Below are 18,519 nucleotides of genomic sequence, written 5' to 3'. Positions count from 1 at the left end.
TCCTCCCACCTCCAATCTTTCCCAGCATCAGGGTCTTTTTAAATGAGTCTGTTCTTCGCCCCATTATTCTCCTTTGGGGGTAATATTTCTTCATTTGAGAGCAGTCTTTTATATGCGAATGAGTGAATCCATGTGAGCTCCAACCAGGTAATCAAAATCAAAGCAGCCTGGCAAAACGCTTCTCCCAGCCACATATAATAAGTTTAGAATCTGACAGAATGCTTTAAAATCAACTAAGCACTAGGAACCTGCTTTGTGGGCACCCCAGGGTTTTCTTTAAAATTTAACAGATTACAGGCGGTCTCTGACTTAGGGTTTTCTGGCTCTACAATGGTGCAAAAGAGATGGGCCTTCTGTAGAGACCCTACTTGGAATTTTGATCTCTTCTCTGGCCGAGTGACGTGCGGTACAATCCTATGTCCTCATGGTGGACAGCTCCCAGTCAGCCATGCCATCGCGAGGGTCAACAACAGATACACTCACCACCATTCTCAAGACAGCTGTTCTGTTCTCACTTTCAGTGCAACAATCAACAAACTACGTGAGCTATCCAGAGTCAAAAATGCACGATACACCTAACCTTTGTTAGCCCCTATGGTGGCTCAGATGGTATAGAATCTGCCTGCAATGCCTGTGTGAGATGAGCTCGCCCAGCCGCAGGCTGATGTGTGTGTTCTGAGCACATTTAAGGGAGGCTGGGCTAAGCTATGATGGTTCGGTATTTAGGTGGATCACATGCATTTTTGACTTAGGGTATTTTCAAATTATGATGGGTTTATCAGGATGGAACCCCACAGTAAACTGAGGAAGAGCTGTTATTGTCAGATAACATACCATCAGGCTCGCTGTAATACAGCCAGAGATCTTACACGTGGTTACAGCTGGGAAGCACCCCAGAGAGGACAACTTCCGACGCTCCATTATTCCACTGAGAGGAGGGATGCCTATCCAAAGTCAGCCGGCCAATGAGGGACAGATGGGAGAGGTGCATGCAGGGCTCTGGACCCCACCGCACCAGGCCACGCTCTGCAGTGATGCCCCAAGGGACGTGGATGAAGCGGACATGCTTGCAACAGGCTAGTGTCTCCACACGCAGGAATCACGCCAAAGGGCCAGGAGCAACGGTGAAGAGTGACCCAGCTCTCCCGAGCCTCTCAGGATCCACTCTGGGCTCCCATGTCTCTGGTCTCCATCTCTTATGGGAGGCTGGTTCTCTGTTTCATGAGGGGCCACTTCCAGCCATATTTTGAAAAGTTGCTTAAAAAATTGTGTAGGATAGGAATAACGCTGTAAGAATTAAGACTATGATAATCCTTCAGGACTTTAAATGAGGATAAGTTTCTTATTTTCCAGTGACTTAAAAAAATCCCAGGAGGGGTGTCCTGACTGGCCTCAGGACAGGGAAGACTCGACAGATTTCCCCACTGAGATTCAGTAGGTGAATTTTGAGGAGGAGCAGAGCCTCAGGAATCAACTCAGAGAAGTATGAACGAAAAGGCATGGAGAGGCACTCATTAAGGACCTCCCTGTAGTAGAAAGATCTTTACTTAATGTGGCTTTAGTTTATCCCAGTAGACAACTACAGTGGTTTTGTCATTTAAAAATTCCATATGTGAAAGTATCGTATCAGATGGAAGAAACCATTGGACTGTATTCTCTTTTCTCCTCCCAACCTACCCAATATAAACCCTCCATGACTCTAGAGAATAATGTCAAACCACCCATTTATCTTAAGAGTGCCTGCATCGCCTTTAAGTTCACACTGGTGGGAGTCTGAACAGTGAATTTCCACAAGTTCAGTGTCTAATCTCAATATCCCCAAATACCTTGAGAATATGTGTATGAAACCTTTATCAATCAAACATTTACTCTTGATTTCAGTGTTTTAAGCAGTTATAAATCCCAAAGGCCAAATAGTTTTCAAGTAAGTGACTTTTATTTTTCTCTCACGTTTCACAGTCAATTTCTACAAAACTTCATACTTCCTCAAAAGAATTCACATTTGGTAAAGAAACCTCTACCGTAAAGAATTCATAGCTGGAAAGACACTTCAATATATGCACGAGAGTTACTGTTCTGCCAAAGGAATCAAACTCAGACAATACCATAATCAATAAAAGCAAGGAGAGTATAATAAATTACAAATGTCACCAAACTCCATTCCCATAACCAATTAAATCAGCAGCTTTTTCTAGATGTCTTTCAACACTGCCAACACCATCTTGCCAAAACTTAAGGGTTGGTGTGAGTTAAGAACGGCTCTCAGAAAACAACAGCTTTGCCGCAGAACTTCAGATGAGATCAGGTCACGCATCAGGAAGACCGTGACTACTTACAGCCGTGTGAGACCAACGCAGGTCCTTCCGTCAACTCTGAGGTTCCTCCACTTGTCTGTCTGGCTTCTGGCCCCACACGTCTGCTAGTCTCAGTGGATGTCTCTTTGGTGGACCAGCTTCTCTAGCTGGCTTCATCTGCTTACTCCTCCACTAGGGAAAGACACCCATGCCAACAGCCTAGAGGGACTCACGGCACCAAGTTACAAGATCAGAGAGGAGCCAGGGTGGGTGCTGCTTCCCCCTGCCCCTCAGCAGCGAGCACTGCTGATGGCTTTCGGCATCTTTGCCTGACAGGAGGGAAGTGCAAACCTTCATCTAGGAAGAAGAGTCCAAGACGCGTACGGCTCCACAGGGGAGTTTTCCGATGGCGTAAATTTGGTTCTCAGCAAGTGTGTTCAGATTTTTGACTCAGTAAGACTCATGCCTGGTGCCCAGGCTGTTCTGAATGCACCTGTTTCTATGGCTTTGCTGCCAAACATATTCTGCCAAAAAGGAAGCTTCCTAGCATGGTGTGCAGAGCGGAGCTGCGGTAGCACCACACAGATGGAGGGGAGGCAAAGGGAGTGGGCCAAGAGAAAAAATATTAAAAGCAGCTGAGCCTGCTTAAGGACCTATTTGCTCCGATTTCTGAAACTCTTCCGGAAAGCACATGGCAGGTACTAATTCTGTGTTGATCAGGAGAGTCTAAGAGAGTTTACCGGGTTGTTTATTTCTAAACTGTGTTTGAGAACAAAATGCAGGCAATTCAAAGCCTTGTAATTTTAAAACTATATGAAGAGTTATGACTACATAGTAAATATGAGCATTAGCTTCTGGCCTTGCAAGAACTTCAAGACGATTTTCCTTGCAGAAAAAATGAAGTTGGTCATACAGGATTTCTTAAGATTTTCAAGAGAATGAAATTTTTTAAATGGGAGGATAAGAAGTTGGCAGCTTTACAACCTAGAAATCTGGTTTACAATGAAGCCAGAAAAGTGTGTAAAACCTGCAAGTCCTCATAATACTCTTCTACTTCACAGAACCCACTATACCTCTGGCTTCACTGCCAAAATCCGACGCATAAAAGAAACACGGAAGACTGCTCCACATCACTGTGACATCAGACAAATGAAAACTCTGGATGTGGAAAGAAAATGGGTAACAAGAATGTTTTCCAATTTTTTGTAGACTTGTATGTCATAACCTTGCAATGATTTTAATTCAAAGTTAATCAAGCTTAATATTTTCTTTCTTCTTTTGTAAAAACAAGCAGGAAAAAAAAGTGGTAGCAGAGGGCTGACTTGGATTACACAATTGGAAACCATGAAGCTGTCTTTAAGATTTTAACATATAAAACAGGTTGCATTGTTTCAAAAGGAGAGAGGAAAAAAAGGCATAAATTACTAGAATCTTCCAGCTCCTAACCAAGAGATGCTAGCCATTTCTCCTTTCTTTAGACTGCATGAGTCAAAAATGCAATTCATCAACTGTAGCTCCAGATGGTCCTAAATCCATTCTATACTTTACAAATCTGAAGTATTTCGCCTACCAGTTTAAGAAAAATCTGGCTTATGATTAAAGTGTAAGAGTTAACAGTGCTACTCTTTCTCTTTGACTTTCAAGTTTAAAAAAACAAAGCTTTTAGTGATTAAGTGCTTGCATCTGAAGAGCAATCTGTGCCAAAACATTTCAGGTTTCTGCCAAAGGGCACAGGGCCTTGTGGAAGGCAAGCACCCTCCTCTTATATTTTCGTCTGTGACTAAGACCTTCAAGGGAAGATCCATGAAGGGTTCCTCATGTCACCTGCTCCCTGACTTGACAGGTGCTGCTCTGTGCGCTCGTCTGCGTCACTGCACCCTCGATCAGGGCTGGTGAGTGGGGTGGCGGGAGGTGACAGCTAGCAGGGCCCCGCACAATCACCTCTCACATTTTGCCCCGTGAGCCATCAAACTGCCTGCAGGCTGAGGAAGAGGGACTCAAGGGCACCCAAACCTGAGGTCCTTGCTGGAACAGAGACAAAGGTAAACTGCATAGACCACAGGTTAAGACAGCAGCCAGGTCCTGGCGTGTGGCTTCGTAAGTGAACCATTGAACAGTCTGAGTTTAAAAGGAAAAGATCTTATGTAAGCTTTGGGAAACAGGAGTAGTAACAGTAAAAGAGTTAAAAAGAAACACTCAAGTAACAGGAGAATATGCCTTCGATGTTATATGTCTGGCTGCTCAGAGAATGCTTCCAGGTCACTGCCGGTATGACCTGACCCTGATGATAAAGATGCCTGCAGCCTGGCCCAGGCCTGAGGAGCCCTGCTCTTAGTGGCCTCTATGAACAGCCGGGTCTGCTCCTTGAGCTGGTCGAGTTCCACCTGAGTTGCCTGGTTCTGACGAATCAACTCCTTGGTTTTCAAAGTGATCTCCAGCAAACCAGATTTGTGCAGGACTACCAGGGTATTCTGAAAGCGCCTGTGCTTGCTCTGCCGCTGCTCTGGAAAGCTATCTGGGCTGTGGCAGAAGTGCTCGGCGGCCCACAGAGCGGAGCTGTAACTGGCCGCCGGCGGGGACAGCGGGGAGCTGCTCTCCACCCCGTGCAGGGTACTGTCAGACGCACAGACAGGGCTGGCGGGGGAGGCAAAGGTCAGGCTGGGAGCTTTAGCCACATGGCTGCTGGACACTGGCTGCAGAGTCTGTGGACTGCCACCTGCCACCAGGGAGGGCACGCCCTGCAGAGCCGAGTCCTCGGCAAGCTTGGTGCTGGGGGGCGCGGGGGGCGGGGGCTGGGGTGGGCCAGCACCGGTCTTGGTTGGCTCGCGAGCAGACAGGCTGGAGCCGAGTCTCTCAGTACAGACCTTCTTCTGCATGCCGCCTTCTCGTTCTTCTGCACTGTGGGCAGGGCCCCTTTTGCCAGGGTGAGGAGCTATTTTGGTGTAAGAATTGAGAATGGGCAAGTAGTTCCTGGAGTCCGACTTTTTCTCACCAGCGTGACCCGGGCTGACAGGAGACGGGACAGGCGGATGAAGGAATAAGAGCTGTGGCTGGGCAGAGATCACTTCAAAGGAGGGCTGGACAGTCCACGACTGGAGCTGGGAAGAGCTGCTGCCCTGCAGACAAAGGGAAAGAGCGGCAAACTGCTTGTTACCCGAGGCTGTCCATGGGGCAAAGCACATACTCAGATGGAAGGACAGAGCTTCCCACACACGGGGTAGCCCTTCTTGATAAGACGAGATGAAAGTGGCTTCAATATTCACTTGAGTCTGACAGCGCAGATTTTCTCTCTTAAGGGAAAACTGGAGGAAATGACTATCTTTAATTCAAGTGCTGTCACTCAAGAAAAAGAAAAGCGTAGGTACGTGGAGTAATGACGTAGTCAAGGCCACAACTGAGGCAGTAAAAGTATGGACAGTACGATTTGCTGGCGTAAATTAAAACGTGCTTGTCTCAATACCATAAATGTGACTTTACACCAAAGTAAGGTCTTCCTTTAGTTACTTGTGGAATTTCTTTTACTTGAAATCAACTTTTGATTAAAAAGTTACATATTTTTTTTAAAAAGTTACCTATTGTCAGGAGTCCACAGGTCTGCTTTTATGGCAATGACCCTCAACAACCACAAAGCTCTGCAAGGCGGTAACAGCCACCACCTGCGGGGCTTCCACACTGGGTGTGATTTCACATGGCTGTCTCAGTATTCTCCTGTCTTTGGGCCTGGCTGGAAGCACAGCTCTCCTCACTGAAATGAGGAGATTTGAGAATAAAGTCATAAACACCTGAGGCCAGGCAGAGAGAGCCCTGACAGAGGCTCTCCCCCTTGGTGGAGTCACGTGATTTATCTGCAGAAAGTGATGCTCCCACGTGGGCACCTGATTTGCATACATTTCAGATCCTTAGGTACCTGGTTAGGAACTCTTAGCCAAGTTCAACTACAGTGCATCTCCTGTGCAAAGGGTGGGATGACCTGGAAAGTCCATTCTGGAGTCCTCCTGGTGTTCAAGTATACTGAGAGGTGCTGCAATAACAAGCAAGCAATGCTGGGCCTAGCAACCACGCTCCCCCAGCAGAGGAGACACAGAAATCAGGAGTCTTTCAAAGAAGAGATCAGCCCAGTGCAGCTCAGCCACAAGCAAAACTTCAGGCTGTCCCCTTGGTCAATCACACCACAGGGATTGACCTCCAAGGCAAACAGACCCAGAAAATACCCAGTTCATTGCTTTCCCAAGATTACTCTTTCTAGTGCTGCTGTTATGCCCACTGACTTAGTCTGTTTGTACCAATTATTAGATTTGTACAAGGATACCACTCTTGTTGAAATCATCTAAGGGAATACCAGACAAGATTTTAGACCTGCACAGGATCTCAGGATCATTTCACATAAAGCCTCATGTTAAAGATGAGGAAACTGAAGTCCACAGTGATGAAATAATTTGTCTGTAAGAAGACATAGTCTGGTGACAGAACTGGAATCAGACTCACAAGAGAAAAATACCTAAAACCAAGCAGCAATAATTAAGACATTATATAATAAGCAAAGATTTTTAAAATTTGAAATGTGCTGGAATTCTAGCATATGTGAAAACACAAAACTCCTAGACTGCTCCATCAGGTCAGTCTGCCCCCAAGCCTCCTGTCTCCTGATCAAGCCTTCCCATTGGGTCTTTATCCTGAAGACGACGGCTCTGCTGGGCCCGCCTCCTCACCAGCAACTGCGGGCTGTTCTCTGCCTTCCGGAGCTACAACACCCACAACAAAAAACACAGACACCTAAGAAAGAGCGACAAGGGGGCCGGAGAGGAAGGCAGAGAGGAAAGAGCAGGAGACTGGAGTTCTGAGGAGCACTGGTGGGGCCTGAACAACCTCATTTGGGCTCCATTTCATGTCTTTATTCAAATCTCCTCGTTTCAGAGAGGAGAGCCGTGCTTCCAGCTGACCTATGATTTGTCAAAGCAACTACCTTCAAATTCTTTTTCCAAACTCACCAGGTTGCCTTGTTGAAAATCAGTTTGAGTTGCTCAGCGATAACTAGGTAAGAGTTAAGACATTAGGGTTTCCTATCAGGCTGCAGCCATGTTCTTCCACCTAAGGTGGGAAGGTCACCTACACACAGCCAGATTGCAAACTTCACTAGCTTCAAGCAGCCTCATTAACAGAACCACGAGAGGACTAGTCTGTTTCAGAGAAAAGCAGGATAAGGTTACATGTTCTTTAATTAAGTTCATGCGACTGAGTTCTCTGACTCAAACACTGGAGCTAAGCTTAGATTTTTCATCTAAATCTTTTCTTTCGTATCTAGATAATAACCACATAATTTGCATAGTTATATAATAAAACCTGAAACAAGGTACTATTCAATTCTATGGCAATGCTGTGTGGAGTCTGCTGGTAAAGTCATACCTATACCAAAGAGTTGCTTTTTCGCTAATAACATAGCTCTGGCTGATTACTAAGAAAATGTTCAGAATATAACATGAGAAACAGGGAAATTGCCTCTACTTCTTAAATACTTCTCAAAGTCCCCAGGGAAATTCAAATTAAAAGAGCCTTTTGCTTCAACCCTAAACTCTGTTATATCTTAGATGTACTGTGGAATAATAGAACATTTCTGCTTGGTTCCTTTAAACATGACTAAGGTATTCCAGACACCTTTGGACAAATGAGGGGCGCAGTCTTACTGTCTGGAAAATGAGAATACGCATCCTGCCTCTTGTATTCCTTTCTTCAGTCCAGGTCAGTAGCTAAAAGGCCACGCCCTCTTCCCAGGAGCACAGCACTTGTTGGTGTGGTTTCTGGTGGTCTGCTTCTCACATCCCTCCTTGGCGCAAAGAAACTCTGTGCACAGGAAGCTCAGAAACTCGAGTGTGCAAAGAAGTGACGAGCGCGCGGTCCTCCTCACCTGTTTGACCAGCACATTCTTCATGACCACCATGGGGGACAGTGTTGGGAAGGCTCCGCTCGCGGGCTTGGAGCTTGGCCTTGGCTTGTCCTCTCGGCTCCAGCCTAAGGCGCTCAGCATGTCCTCGGACTCCATCTGCTCGGCCGAGCTCAGGCATTCTGAGCTCCCATCTGCTGGGCAGAGAAACAGTCAGTTCACTCAGGCTCCCAACCAGTCCTCCTGGGGAGCCACAGACCCCCTGAAAGCGAATGGAACATTTGTGATCCGTGCTTTTGAGAATTCTTCCAGCATGTCTATCTTTCATGGGATTCTCAATGGGATGCATAATTATCCCTCCTACCCCAAGAGATTAAGGATCACTGCCCTAGGACAGCAGACTCCATTCTAACTCTCTTATAGACAAAAGCCAGCATCAATTAGGGTTCATGTAAAAGTAATCATCGCCAATCTACAGAAGTGGGTAAAGGCTTCAAAGTTAGCTCATTACTTTTAAGAATCTGTGGTTGAAAAGGGAGAGGAGTGTGCATGGAACCTGAGAAAAGATGAAGATCTTTAGTGGCTCTGGGCACCACATGATGTAGTAATAACCAAAACAAGTAACAATAAAACCCCAAGACTTACCACTTTGCTGAAACTAAAATAGATGCCTCCTAAGTTCCCTAACTGTAAAAGTCTGGATAAGTTCATCAAGCGGAGGCTCAGGATGTCTGTCTTTGTTTTCCTCCTCCACCCAGTTAAGCACCTCCTTTGTTAGTGTCCTAAATGCATGGTGAGTGTGCCTACTGGGGATCCTGTACAACAGGTGATGGAAAGATTCTCTCCACGGCCAAGAAAAGAAGGTTGCTCTACGTGACATCCATAAAGAAAGGACTTAATTAGTTCCTTGCTGGAGTAAACCAAGAGACTGCAAGTAAGGAGGCTGGGAATACCCTAGATGCTCGTCAAAAATCTCAGTGTCGTCTGGATGAGGCAAGACTGGAATGTGACTATAATTTAGAAGACTGCAACTGTCAACACTTGCTTTAATCAGATTCTCCAGAGATGCTTTTCAGAAATTATGGGTCTTGGGGTCTTCCCCTCAATCTATGGAATTGATTTATCTGGGGTCCAGGCACACGTATTTTCACAAAGCACCACAAGTAATCCAGATGTGCACCTTTAGTTAAGAACTACTGGGCCGGAAACAAAGAACTTCAGAAGAAAAGTACGTACCCAGTACATGTATCTTGTTTTCTATGCAAATACCATTCTGCACGAAAAGGAAACCCGGGCTCCTTGGAGAAATGGCTGATGTCTTTGGCAGGGAAGCCCAGACATCTTACTGTCTAGGCTAGAAAGCAAGGAAGCGCTCAAACACAAATGCGAGACACGTCCAAGACACGGGTGCCATCTAGAAGGGACCCCCACTGACCCAATGTGGGACAACCTGGTATCAGAAAGAATACTGATAATGGGTTGACAAACCAAATCAGAAAAGAATTCCGTGAATCCCCAGTGATGCTCAAAAAAGGGGGCAGAGAAGTGTTTCCTTAAAGAAGATCAACAGCTAATAAAATGTAAAGGAATGATACAGAATTAGATCACCATTTTTCAAACCACAAATTTAATAACTGGTTCAGGTAAGCATCATCAATGGATGCAAAAACCAGGGTCAAGAGGCTGTTGGCAAAGAGTCACACAATTGTTGAGAGTCACACAATCTCAAAGTATCATCCCACAAACTGCTTATTAACTACAAAGAGAAAGGAATACTTTCATAATAAAGAAATCAGGTCTACAATTACTCCCTTAATCAGAGCATCACCAAGAATAAGACAAACCTAGGAGTCACCTCATGTGTTGCAATGAGGATATAACATCAAAAATTTAGTTTTCTATTTAAAAAATGTTTATTCTGTTTCTAATACTGGGGAAGCTACCAGAGAAGTGCAGTGTGAAACATCCTACAAAACAACAGGCCTAATCATTTAACGATGCTGATTTCATGAAAAAAAGAAAGGAAAGAAAAGGGAAGACAAGGGAACTGTTCTAGACTAACGAAGATCGAAAAGACAGGACAATGAAATGAAATGCACAACCTTCAACTGAGTTCTGCGCCCAAAACAAGCAAATATACAAAAAAGACTAACAGTTATAAAGGACACTACTGAGACAATGCGAAAAACCTAAATATGGACTCAGCTAATTAATAACTGCCAATTACACATCCCAAGGTAACTGAAAGGATAACTCCAGCAGCGATGACACCACTGGCACCTGGCCAGAAGTGGCTGGAGGCTTTCACTAGGACCACCTTCTGGGGCACATGAGTCTGAGTATTTTTAAGACTGCCTTATGTCGGAACAGCACAAAACTTCTTAAAGCACTGCTGCATTGAGAACAGGAAACTTTCAGAAAAACTACCCAGACTGCGCAACATGCTACAAAACAGGCGGCCTGATGGAGCTGAGGTTGTTAGAGGAAGTACCAAAACGGCCGCAGTATTGAGAACAACAGGGGGTGGGGTTACGGTCAATATTTATTTTCTTCTCTGCATGTACCTAAACTTCTAAGCTTCTACAACGAGCATATATTACCTTTATGATATATATATAAAAAAAAAAAACAACAAATATGATATTAAGACAGAGAGAAAAAAAAAGACACTAGGCCTGCAAAGTTTCCCAAACCTGTTTGATCACAGGCATCACCAGAGACACTTGTAAAAATAGGAAACCCACACTCCGGGCCCTCCCCGCAGACCCTCCATGTCACAATCTCCAGGAGAGGGGCCTGGTGTTTTTTAACAAATGCATCAGACGAGCCTTATGATGAGGTGAGCTTGGGAAACAATGTGAAAAGATTGAGAAGAAAAACCCAAAGAGCTATACGCTGGCCCTAACTTTCCTGAACTGCCCTTATTCTAATCCCTGACGTGGTGCTCTGCTCCTTTCTGAGCAACAATCTACTGGTAACCTGGCTTCCCCTGCAGCTTGACCTACAGAGAGAAAATTTACCAGTCTAAGGGTGAGAGAGTTCAGGGTTCCTAAGAGCTGCATTTCTCACTATAAATTCATAAATCGACAAGACGGACTGATTAGTCCTGTGGGCTGGAAAACAGAAATCTTCCTCCAGGAGAGGGCTCTGCTCTCGGGATGTTGGCCCAGATCAAATCCCCTGGCATCACCCCTCTGCATCCCCTGGGCCAAAAATGTTGCCACTCAAGCCGTATTTAAGCCACTACTCTCAGACCTGGAGATTAAAAAAAAGCCTCAGCACAAAATTACAAGATTTACTGGGTATGCAGCTAGTTCTTCCAGAAAAACTAGGAAGAAAAAGTGTCCTGCTTTCTCGTCTCTAATAGGTCCTCAGGTCTGGAATGGGGCCAGGAGACTCACAGACCAAGCACAAAGAGCAAACACTGGCAGGGATGAGCTGTCAGGAGGAAACGTTTTTAAACTTAACAAAATACTTTCTTAGAAAAAAGATATCTTAACAAATTATATACTACCTTTGTTAAATTTGTTATATGTGGTGACAACATGCAGTTTTTTTTTCCAATGTGATTACTGGAATGCAGGGTAACTGCAATATAACTATTCCTGTGAGAAAGGAGGAAAGACAACAGAATTATGAGTATTTTATATCTTTTCTCCCATAACCACTTGCCACAGTGGGAAACGTGTAAGATTTGAAGTTGAGAGTCTGAGCTGAAAAAAGACGTCAAACCGTTCCTTCAGAACTAACCCCACTGTGACTCTGATGAATACCCTGCCATGTGGCAACAGAACTACCATTTTAAGAGACCAGAGAGCCATTCATTTCTCCTGTGGGTGAAATCTTCCCATCCTTATCACACAAATGAGTTTTACGGAGGACATTTTTCAGGTAAATCATTCACTACAGTGTAGAAAGGATAAGGCAATTTTAACCTGAAAATCCAGAGTCCTTATCTGACTCAGCGGCTGCCAGGCCGAGCTGACGAGCCGCCTTTTTCATCTCTGAGCCCTTGCTTGGTTTGGCTGACAGCCTTCGAGAGCCCTCTCTGGACGGGTTCTTCCTCTCCATGTTTTACTGGGCAGCGAGGGGACTCATCAGTACTCTTTTCATCTGGACGGCCCTGTGAAAAAACAACAGTTACGTAAGAAGTCACTGCCTGGAGAGCTGGGACAGGTGAGCAAGCTGTGAGTAAAGTCGGGGCAAAGGACACGGGCCTCACCCACGTTCTCTGCAGGCACTTTCTCAGAGGTCTCAGCTGACAAAGGCTACACGTTTACTCAGCAGGAGAATGGTTTCCACCCAAAGGCAGGCTCACTGTCCTCTCCCTGCCCTCTAATTCCATTACAAATGCAAAGCACACAGACCATTCAGTGGAAGCTTTGTAAACTGCTAACAAAGGCACATTTGATTAGCTCTCTGGAATGCTCCCTGAGGGAGAAGAGAGGAGAGGGGATGCCTACCTCGGACCAGGCCTGCTTCCCAGGATACCTCCGCAGGCCCGAGACTTTCTGCCACCTCCCAGAGTGTAGTTTCTCAGATTAACCTTTCAGTTCTTTAGAGGTAGTGAACAGAGAAAAAAACAACTCCTTATATATGCATGCGACATTCTGGCTTAGAAAGTGCGTCTATGCACACGGAAGACCAGATACACAGTGCTTTGATCCACAAATGCCCGTAACATTATTGATGTTAAGATTATCTCATTTGAGCCTCAAAACGTCCTTCTCAGTTGTTATCCCATTTTACAGAAGAGGAAGTTGAGGCTCAGATAAGTTATATTCAGTCATTTTAAAATATTTCCTGAGCGCCTGTTGTGAACTAGGCATGGTGCTAGGAACGGGGGGTACAGAGTGAATCGAATAGACCTGGTTCCCCTCTTCCTGGAGAGACGCCTAGATTTGATCCAGTGACACACAGCTAGTTCCAAGCAGATCCAGAAATAGGTTAACAGCGCAAACTGTGAGACCAATGAGCCCTTCAAGATATTTTAACAGGGCCCTCTGAACAGCCAGGGCTTCCATGGTGGCTCAGATGCTAAAGAATCTGCCTCCAATGCAGGAGACCTAGGTTTGATCCCCAGGTCGGGAAGATCCCCTGGAGAAGGGAATGGCAACCCACACCAGTATTCTGGCCTGGAGAATTTCAGGGACAGAGGAGCCTGGTGGGTTACAGACCACGGGGTCGCAAAGAGTCGGACACACGCCTGAGCTTAACACTTTCACTTTCTTTTCTGAACAGCCAAGGAATGGCAGCTGGAGAGGCGGCACAGTAAGAACACAGGATACTGAGGGATAAAGAGAACAGCGGACCAACAGGTGAAACAACAACAACAACAACGCAACTGCTAAGTGCTCCAGTCTGAACGTCTGTGTCCCCAAAATTCATATATGGAATCTTAATCCCCCAAGATGATGGTATTAGGAGGTGGGGCTTAGGGCACAAGGGCTTCACCTCATGGGATGAGTGCCTTAGGCTCCAGAGAGGTCCCCAGCCCCTTGCACCACAGTCAGTGAGAAGTCTGTGACCCAAAAGAGGGCTGTCCCTGGACCATGCCGGCACCCTAAGCTTGGACTTTCAGCTTCCAGAACTGGGAGAAATAAACTTCTGTGGTTTATAAGCCACGCGGTCTGTGGTGTCTTGTCATGATAGCCCAAATGGACGAGGTGGTACGTTTAAGCTACAGCTAGTGGCATTCTTATTCATGATTCATTTTCGACTCCATCCGTTCGTCCTTCTGAGTAGAGAGAAACACGGGCCCCCTGTGAGACAGCTGCGTATCTAAAAACACCCTCAAAATGCCGAGTGTGAACGTTTCTGCTAATACAGGATCTAGTGAAGAACATCAACCACTCCAGAAGCAGAGGAGGGATTGGAAATAAAATTAAATAGAAGCCAAGGATGCTTACAGGCATCCTTGAACAGCTCTCTTGCTCTTTTGCATACAGTAGAAGTGGACTAATGCATGCATGCTGATCAGAACGAGCCTGAATTAAATACAATTCCCAATAAAAATTAGTCTCTACCGTATCTAGCTCATTCAAGGCCAGCGGCTTCCCCACTCAGTCCGCTCAATGCTGAGCATTCTTTGATGGAGCACATTTAGTCCCACGTGCGTGAAAGCACCTGTCACACCTCTCATTAAAAAAAAAGACAGCGCTAAGTCGTGTCCGACTCTTGTGACCCCATGGACTGTAGCCCACCAGGCTCCTCTGTCCATGGGATTCTTCAGGCAAGAATACTGGAGTGGGTTTCCATTTCCTTCTCCAGGAATTCTTCCCAACCCAGGGATCGAACCCAGGTCTCCCAGGCCCTGTCACACCTCTCATGGCACTATGCAAAAGCATGTCTCTCCACTGGACAGCGAGGAAGTCTGACAGCACGGACAAGTCAGTTTAAAAAGCAAAATAAAATGCAAAACTGTTCTCTAATTAAATATGGGTCCTTTTGTATGAAACCCAACAAGTGTATACTGCTGTCTGAAACTGAACAGAGGGCTTCTTCAAAAACAGCAGCAGCTCTCCCTGGTGGATGGGCCATCAGACTAAATTCAAGCCTGACCCTGCTACTGATTTAGATTGGGAAGGTAGCTTATGGCTATTGCAACTAATTCAGAACGTGACGAAGTTTCACATTATCTTATGAAATGGATTATTTTACAGGCATTTGAGATAAAGCATCCCAACTTCTTCCACAATCCTTGCAACAAGACAAGGAACAAGGTCTTGCTACTGTTATTAAGCTGCAGTCAATGAACAGAAAATACACAGGAATTTATCCTGCTCATCTGAGAATTTTCAGGACAATACTGATTGTGGGGTCAAAATGCTAAAATGTGGACGTTAAAAGGAGAACAGATGTAAAAATTTTAGATTCTGGGGAATTGGTGGCAATTGGAAATAGAGACTGCATAATCTACTTCAGAATAAGAAAGTGACTGCTTTCGATGTGGAAGTGCTAAAAATATGAAAGCCTCTGTCCTAAGTAAAATTCTCTTTCAGCAGTCTCAGTGTCCCGGAGAAGTTCAAGTGGGCATCAGAACAAAGGGCTACATGCCATCCGACCTTTCCTCTGAGAGACGTGCTTCCCTCCTGGGAGTGGCGCTGAAGATGCCAGTTAGCCAGTGAACAACAGACCCGTTCATACACAGCACAGACGAGGCCCCCGACCAGAGAGAGGCAGAGCGACGGCATTTACCACTGGTGGCCACGATGGTGGCAAAGTCCAAGAACTTTAAGAAGATTATGTTCCTGGTCATTATCATTTTACAATAAAGTCAGATGCTCATAAGCTGACCAGGCGTTGAAGATGGGTTACCAAGCTCATACCCACTGTGCCATCTCTGACTCCTGGCACAGACTGGAAACCACGACAACTGTCTTACACACATCTCAGATCCATGAGCCTAACTCTGCATTAGAAGGACTCCGAGCTAAGCTTGAATTGACCTGAAAAAGGCCTCTTAAAAGTGCACATGTAACACACGATCCAAAAGGTTCCCAGAGAGAGCAGTATACACTAAAACTCCCAACAGAAAGTGAACCAATATATCTAGAGGTTTACATCCATAGGTGTAAGATAAAAAATTCTAACAAGCGTGGCACGGCACTTGGTTCTCCTATTTATGCACTTCTTACATTAGACTTTAATTATCTGTTCATCTCTTCAGCCTCAAGGGTTGACTTCATCTCTGCAACCTCAGCCCCTAACAATTCATGTGTGAGGTATACTCAGAACAATAAATTCCAACAAACCTTCTGTCCTGCCAAGTCTCAGGACAGCTCTAACAGCTTAGCTGTCACCAAAACACCTGAACAGCTTGAAGGTCAGGAGTCTGCATTTCCTGGTCACCTCAAACACCATGGTCACCTCAAGATTTAATGTCTAGGTCTGGTCTCTTGCAGGAAACAGGTATTTCATCCACGCCTCATTTTAAGCCACCCCTCATTTTGCCTTTAAATCCAGCAGCCAAACTAAAGGTTGGTCTAATCCACAATCTCTATGGAGATTCAGGCTTCTGATAAAAAGGAGGCCCAAGGTACACAAGGGAAGGATCTGAAAAGCTGCTTGCAGATCCCTCTGTAATAGACAACTTGGCAACTTTCCTGAGAGCTCAAGCTCCCTTTAAAATGTGTCACGTGTATAACAGGCGTGCACAGACAGAGGTGTGCGGTGAAAGCCCAAGCAGAGGCTTAAATACAATAAAGATACACCGCCAGAGAAAATTAAGACTTTACCACCCAGAAAGCCATGAGTAATCCCACTTGGAATTATAAATGCATTACTAGGTTTTTCTCTGAAGTCATTTTCTCTTGGTCTGCATTTTCAGAGATACCAATCTGGGGGGATGTCTGTGGATTTTAACAAAGGAGAAAAAAAAAAAAACCACCAGCCAACCGTCTACCTACATCGCTAATACTCCTCTTCCCTTTCACAAACATTTGCATGCTTCGATTTGGCTGTAAATTCTGGTCAAAGGTCCCGAACCCGGATTCCATACAAATGTCCTCAGGTATGTATGGCTTACTCATTTTGCTCTTTCAAAGATTAGATGAGACTAGAGAACTTCCTCAAAACCCCTGCCTGGAGAAGAGTTCGCAGTGAACAGTGCGCACCGCCCCTCCCCATTCGCACCAGCCCACGATACATCTGCGCCAGACAGCAGGAGCGCCCTCCAGGCACCCACCAGCCTGCCGGCTCAGCAGGGCAGAACTGGGCAGACCCTTGGACTGTGCTGTGACTGGCATGCCACCAGCCTGCCAGGGCAAACGCCCAGGCCATGCAAGTACTGCCAGGACTTGGGCAATCACAGGGAGCCTGGCTGCGGCCCGGTGCCCTGGGGCCTGGATGGATCGGAGGTCCCCAGAACCCACCCACTGGCAACCACTCACTCCGTACCTGGCACTGGCCACCTTCTCGGCCACCTCCCCGCCCCCTGGCACCACGCCTGGCACAAGCTGGTCACCCGGGGGGGGGGGGGAAGTACCAGCAAAGTGGGTGACAGCGAGTCTCTGGAAAAAGCACACCTGTACCCCGGGTCCAGATTGGGCGCTACCCACCCCGCGCCCCTACCCCACAACCCCAAACCGGGGCGGGGGGGCGCGGGCAGGACCCTCACAGGGTTACCAGCGCTACTTGGTCCCCACACACAAACCCCTCCTCACCCGTGACCTCCTCTCCCACGCGGTCCTAACCCTCGCAACAAAACCAACCGACTAAACGGGGCAGGGAGCATCACCCCCTGCTCCAATCACCCCCAGCTCCCACCATCTGGCCCTCGGCACCCCGAAAGTGCCCGCTCTCCGTCTTGCCTGTTCCCTCCTCCTCTCCCTGGCGCCCGCTTCCTCTCTGCCGGCTCCTCGCCCAAACCCCTTTCCCCTACCCCCGCAGCCCTCCGTCGCTCACCTAGGACCGGGGTCGCAGCTCCACAAGCGGACGACCCGCGGGTACGGCGGCGCATGCGCGAGCCCGGCCTCGCGGCTCCATGACAACCTCGTCGTCGTCGTCGTCGCGTCTCAAACGATCCCCCCTCTCAGCCGCCCGCCCATTTCTCCTCCCCACTCCCCGCAGCCTCGGCAACCGCTTTCGCCAGTCACGTGACGCGGCTCGGATGACCCGGCACCACCGAGACTGCTCGCTGTTCTGCTAGAAGGGCCCTTGGAGGCGCCCGCTCTTCCCGTCTCAGCCGGAAGACGACGCCGGCACGTCGTCCTCAGGGAGCCGGGGGGCGGGGGGGCGGCGGGCGTCCGTTCAGAGGTCGGCGCTCTATCCATGGAAGGCGGGCATCTCTATGGTTAGTAGTTCCTCAGGCCAAACCGCCATTTTGTACGGGGACCTTGTGCTACGGGAGCTGCAGTGGAGCAGGCGTGGGGCGCAGTTCTGGGGCGGGGTCTGGAGAAGCCGGGGCGGGTCGGCTTCTAGCAGACAAGGCCGGAGGCGTGATTCTTCTTAGGGCGTGGGTGGAAGTCAGCCCGGGAGAGCGCTCTCGGTTTGTACCCCGAGACCCCGTCGGCGTTGGGGACCGGGACGGGCCATAGGCTGACTTGCGCGCAAGCCCGAGCGGAAGCAGCCGGGCAGCTTCGCCGGGTCTCGGCCCGAAGGAGGCTTGCCCGGACCGCGCCCCCACCGTCCCCAGCACTGCTCATCTTGTTGCCGAGCCTGTCGCGGCGTCGGTTTGCCTTCCTTACCTCCAGACAGTGCTTCACGTGGCAGGGACGCAATCAGTATTTTTTTGATGGGTGATTTCATGTCATTTGATGTATGACTCATTGTGCGACTGACCGAGATGTTGAGCTTCAAATGGATTCTGTTTCTCAGGCCAGTTCTTGAAGTGTCACCACGAACAAC

General features: G+C 47.2%; 1 protein-coding gene across 1 annotated transcript; it reads right to left on the bottom strand.

The window, feature by feature from the left end:
* Positions 1-1,914: 1,914 nt before the first annotated feature.
* Positions 1,915-18,318, bottom strand: CIPC (CLOCK interacting pacemaker). The gene is made up of 4 exons (XM_061429562.1): positions 17,578-18,318; positions 12,108-12,295; positions 8,197-8,366; positions 1,915-5,410 (listed from the first exon to the last, which is right to left on the bottom strand). Exons 2-4 carry the CDS (start codon positions 12,241-12,243, stop codon positions 4,520-4,522), a joined length of 1,197 nt encoding a protein of 398 aa, XP_061285546.1. The 5' UTR covers positions 12,244-12,295; positions 17,578-18,318; the 3' UTR covers positions 1,915-4,519.
* Between the last annotated feature and the right edge of the window lie 201 nt (positions 18,319-18,519).

The sequence above is a fragment of the Bos javanicus genome, chromosome 10 (assembly GCF_032452875.1).
Source record: "Bos javanicus breed banteng chromosome 10, ARS-OSU_banteng_1.0, whole genome shotgun sequence".
Classification (NCBI taxonomy): Eukaryota; Metazoa; Chordata; class Mammalia; order Artiodactyla; family Bovidae; genus Bos; species Bos javanicus.
This window is presented reverse-complemented; position numbering and strand designations above follow the sequence as displayed.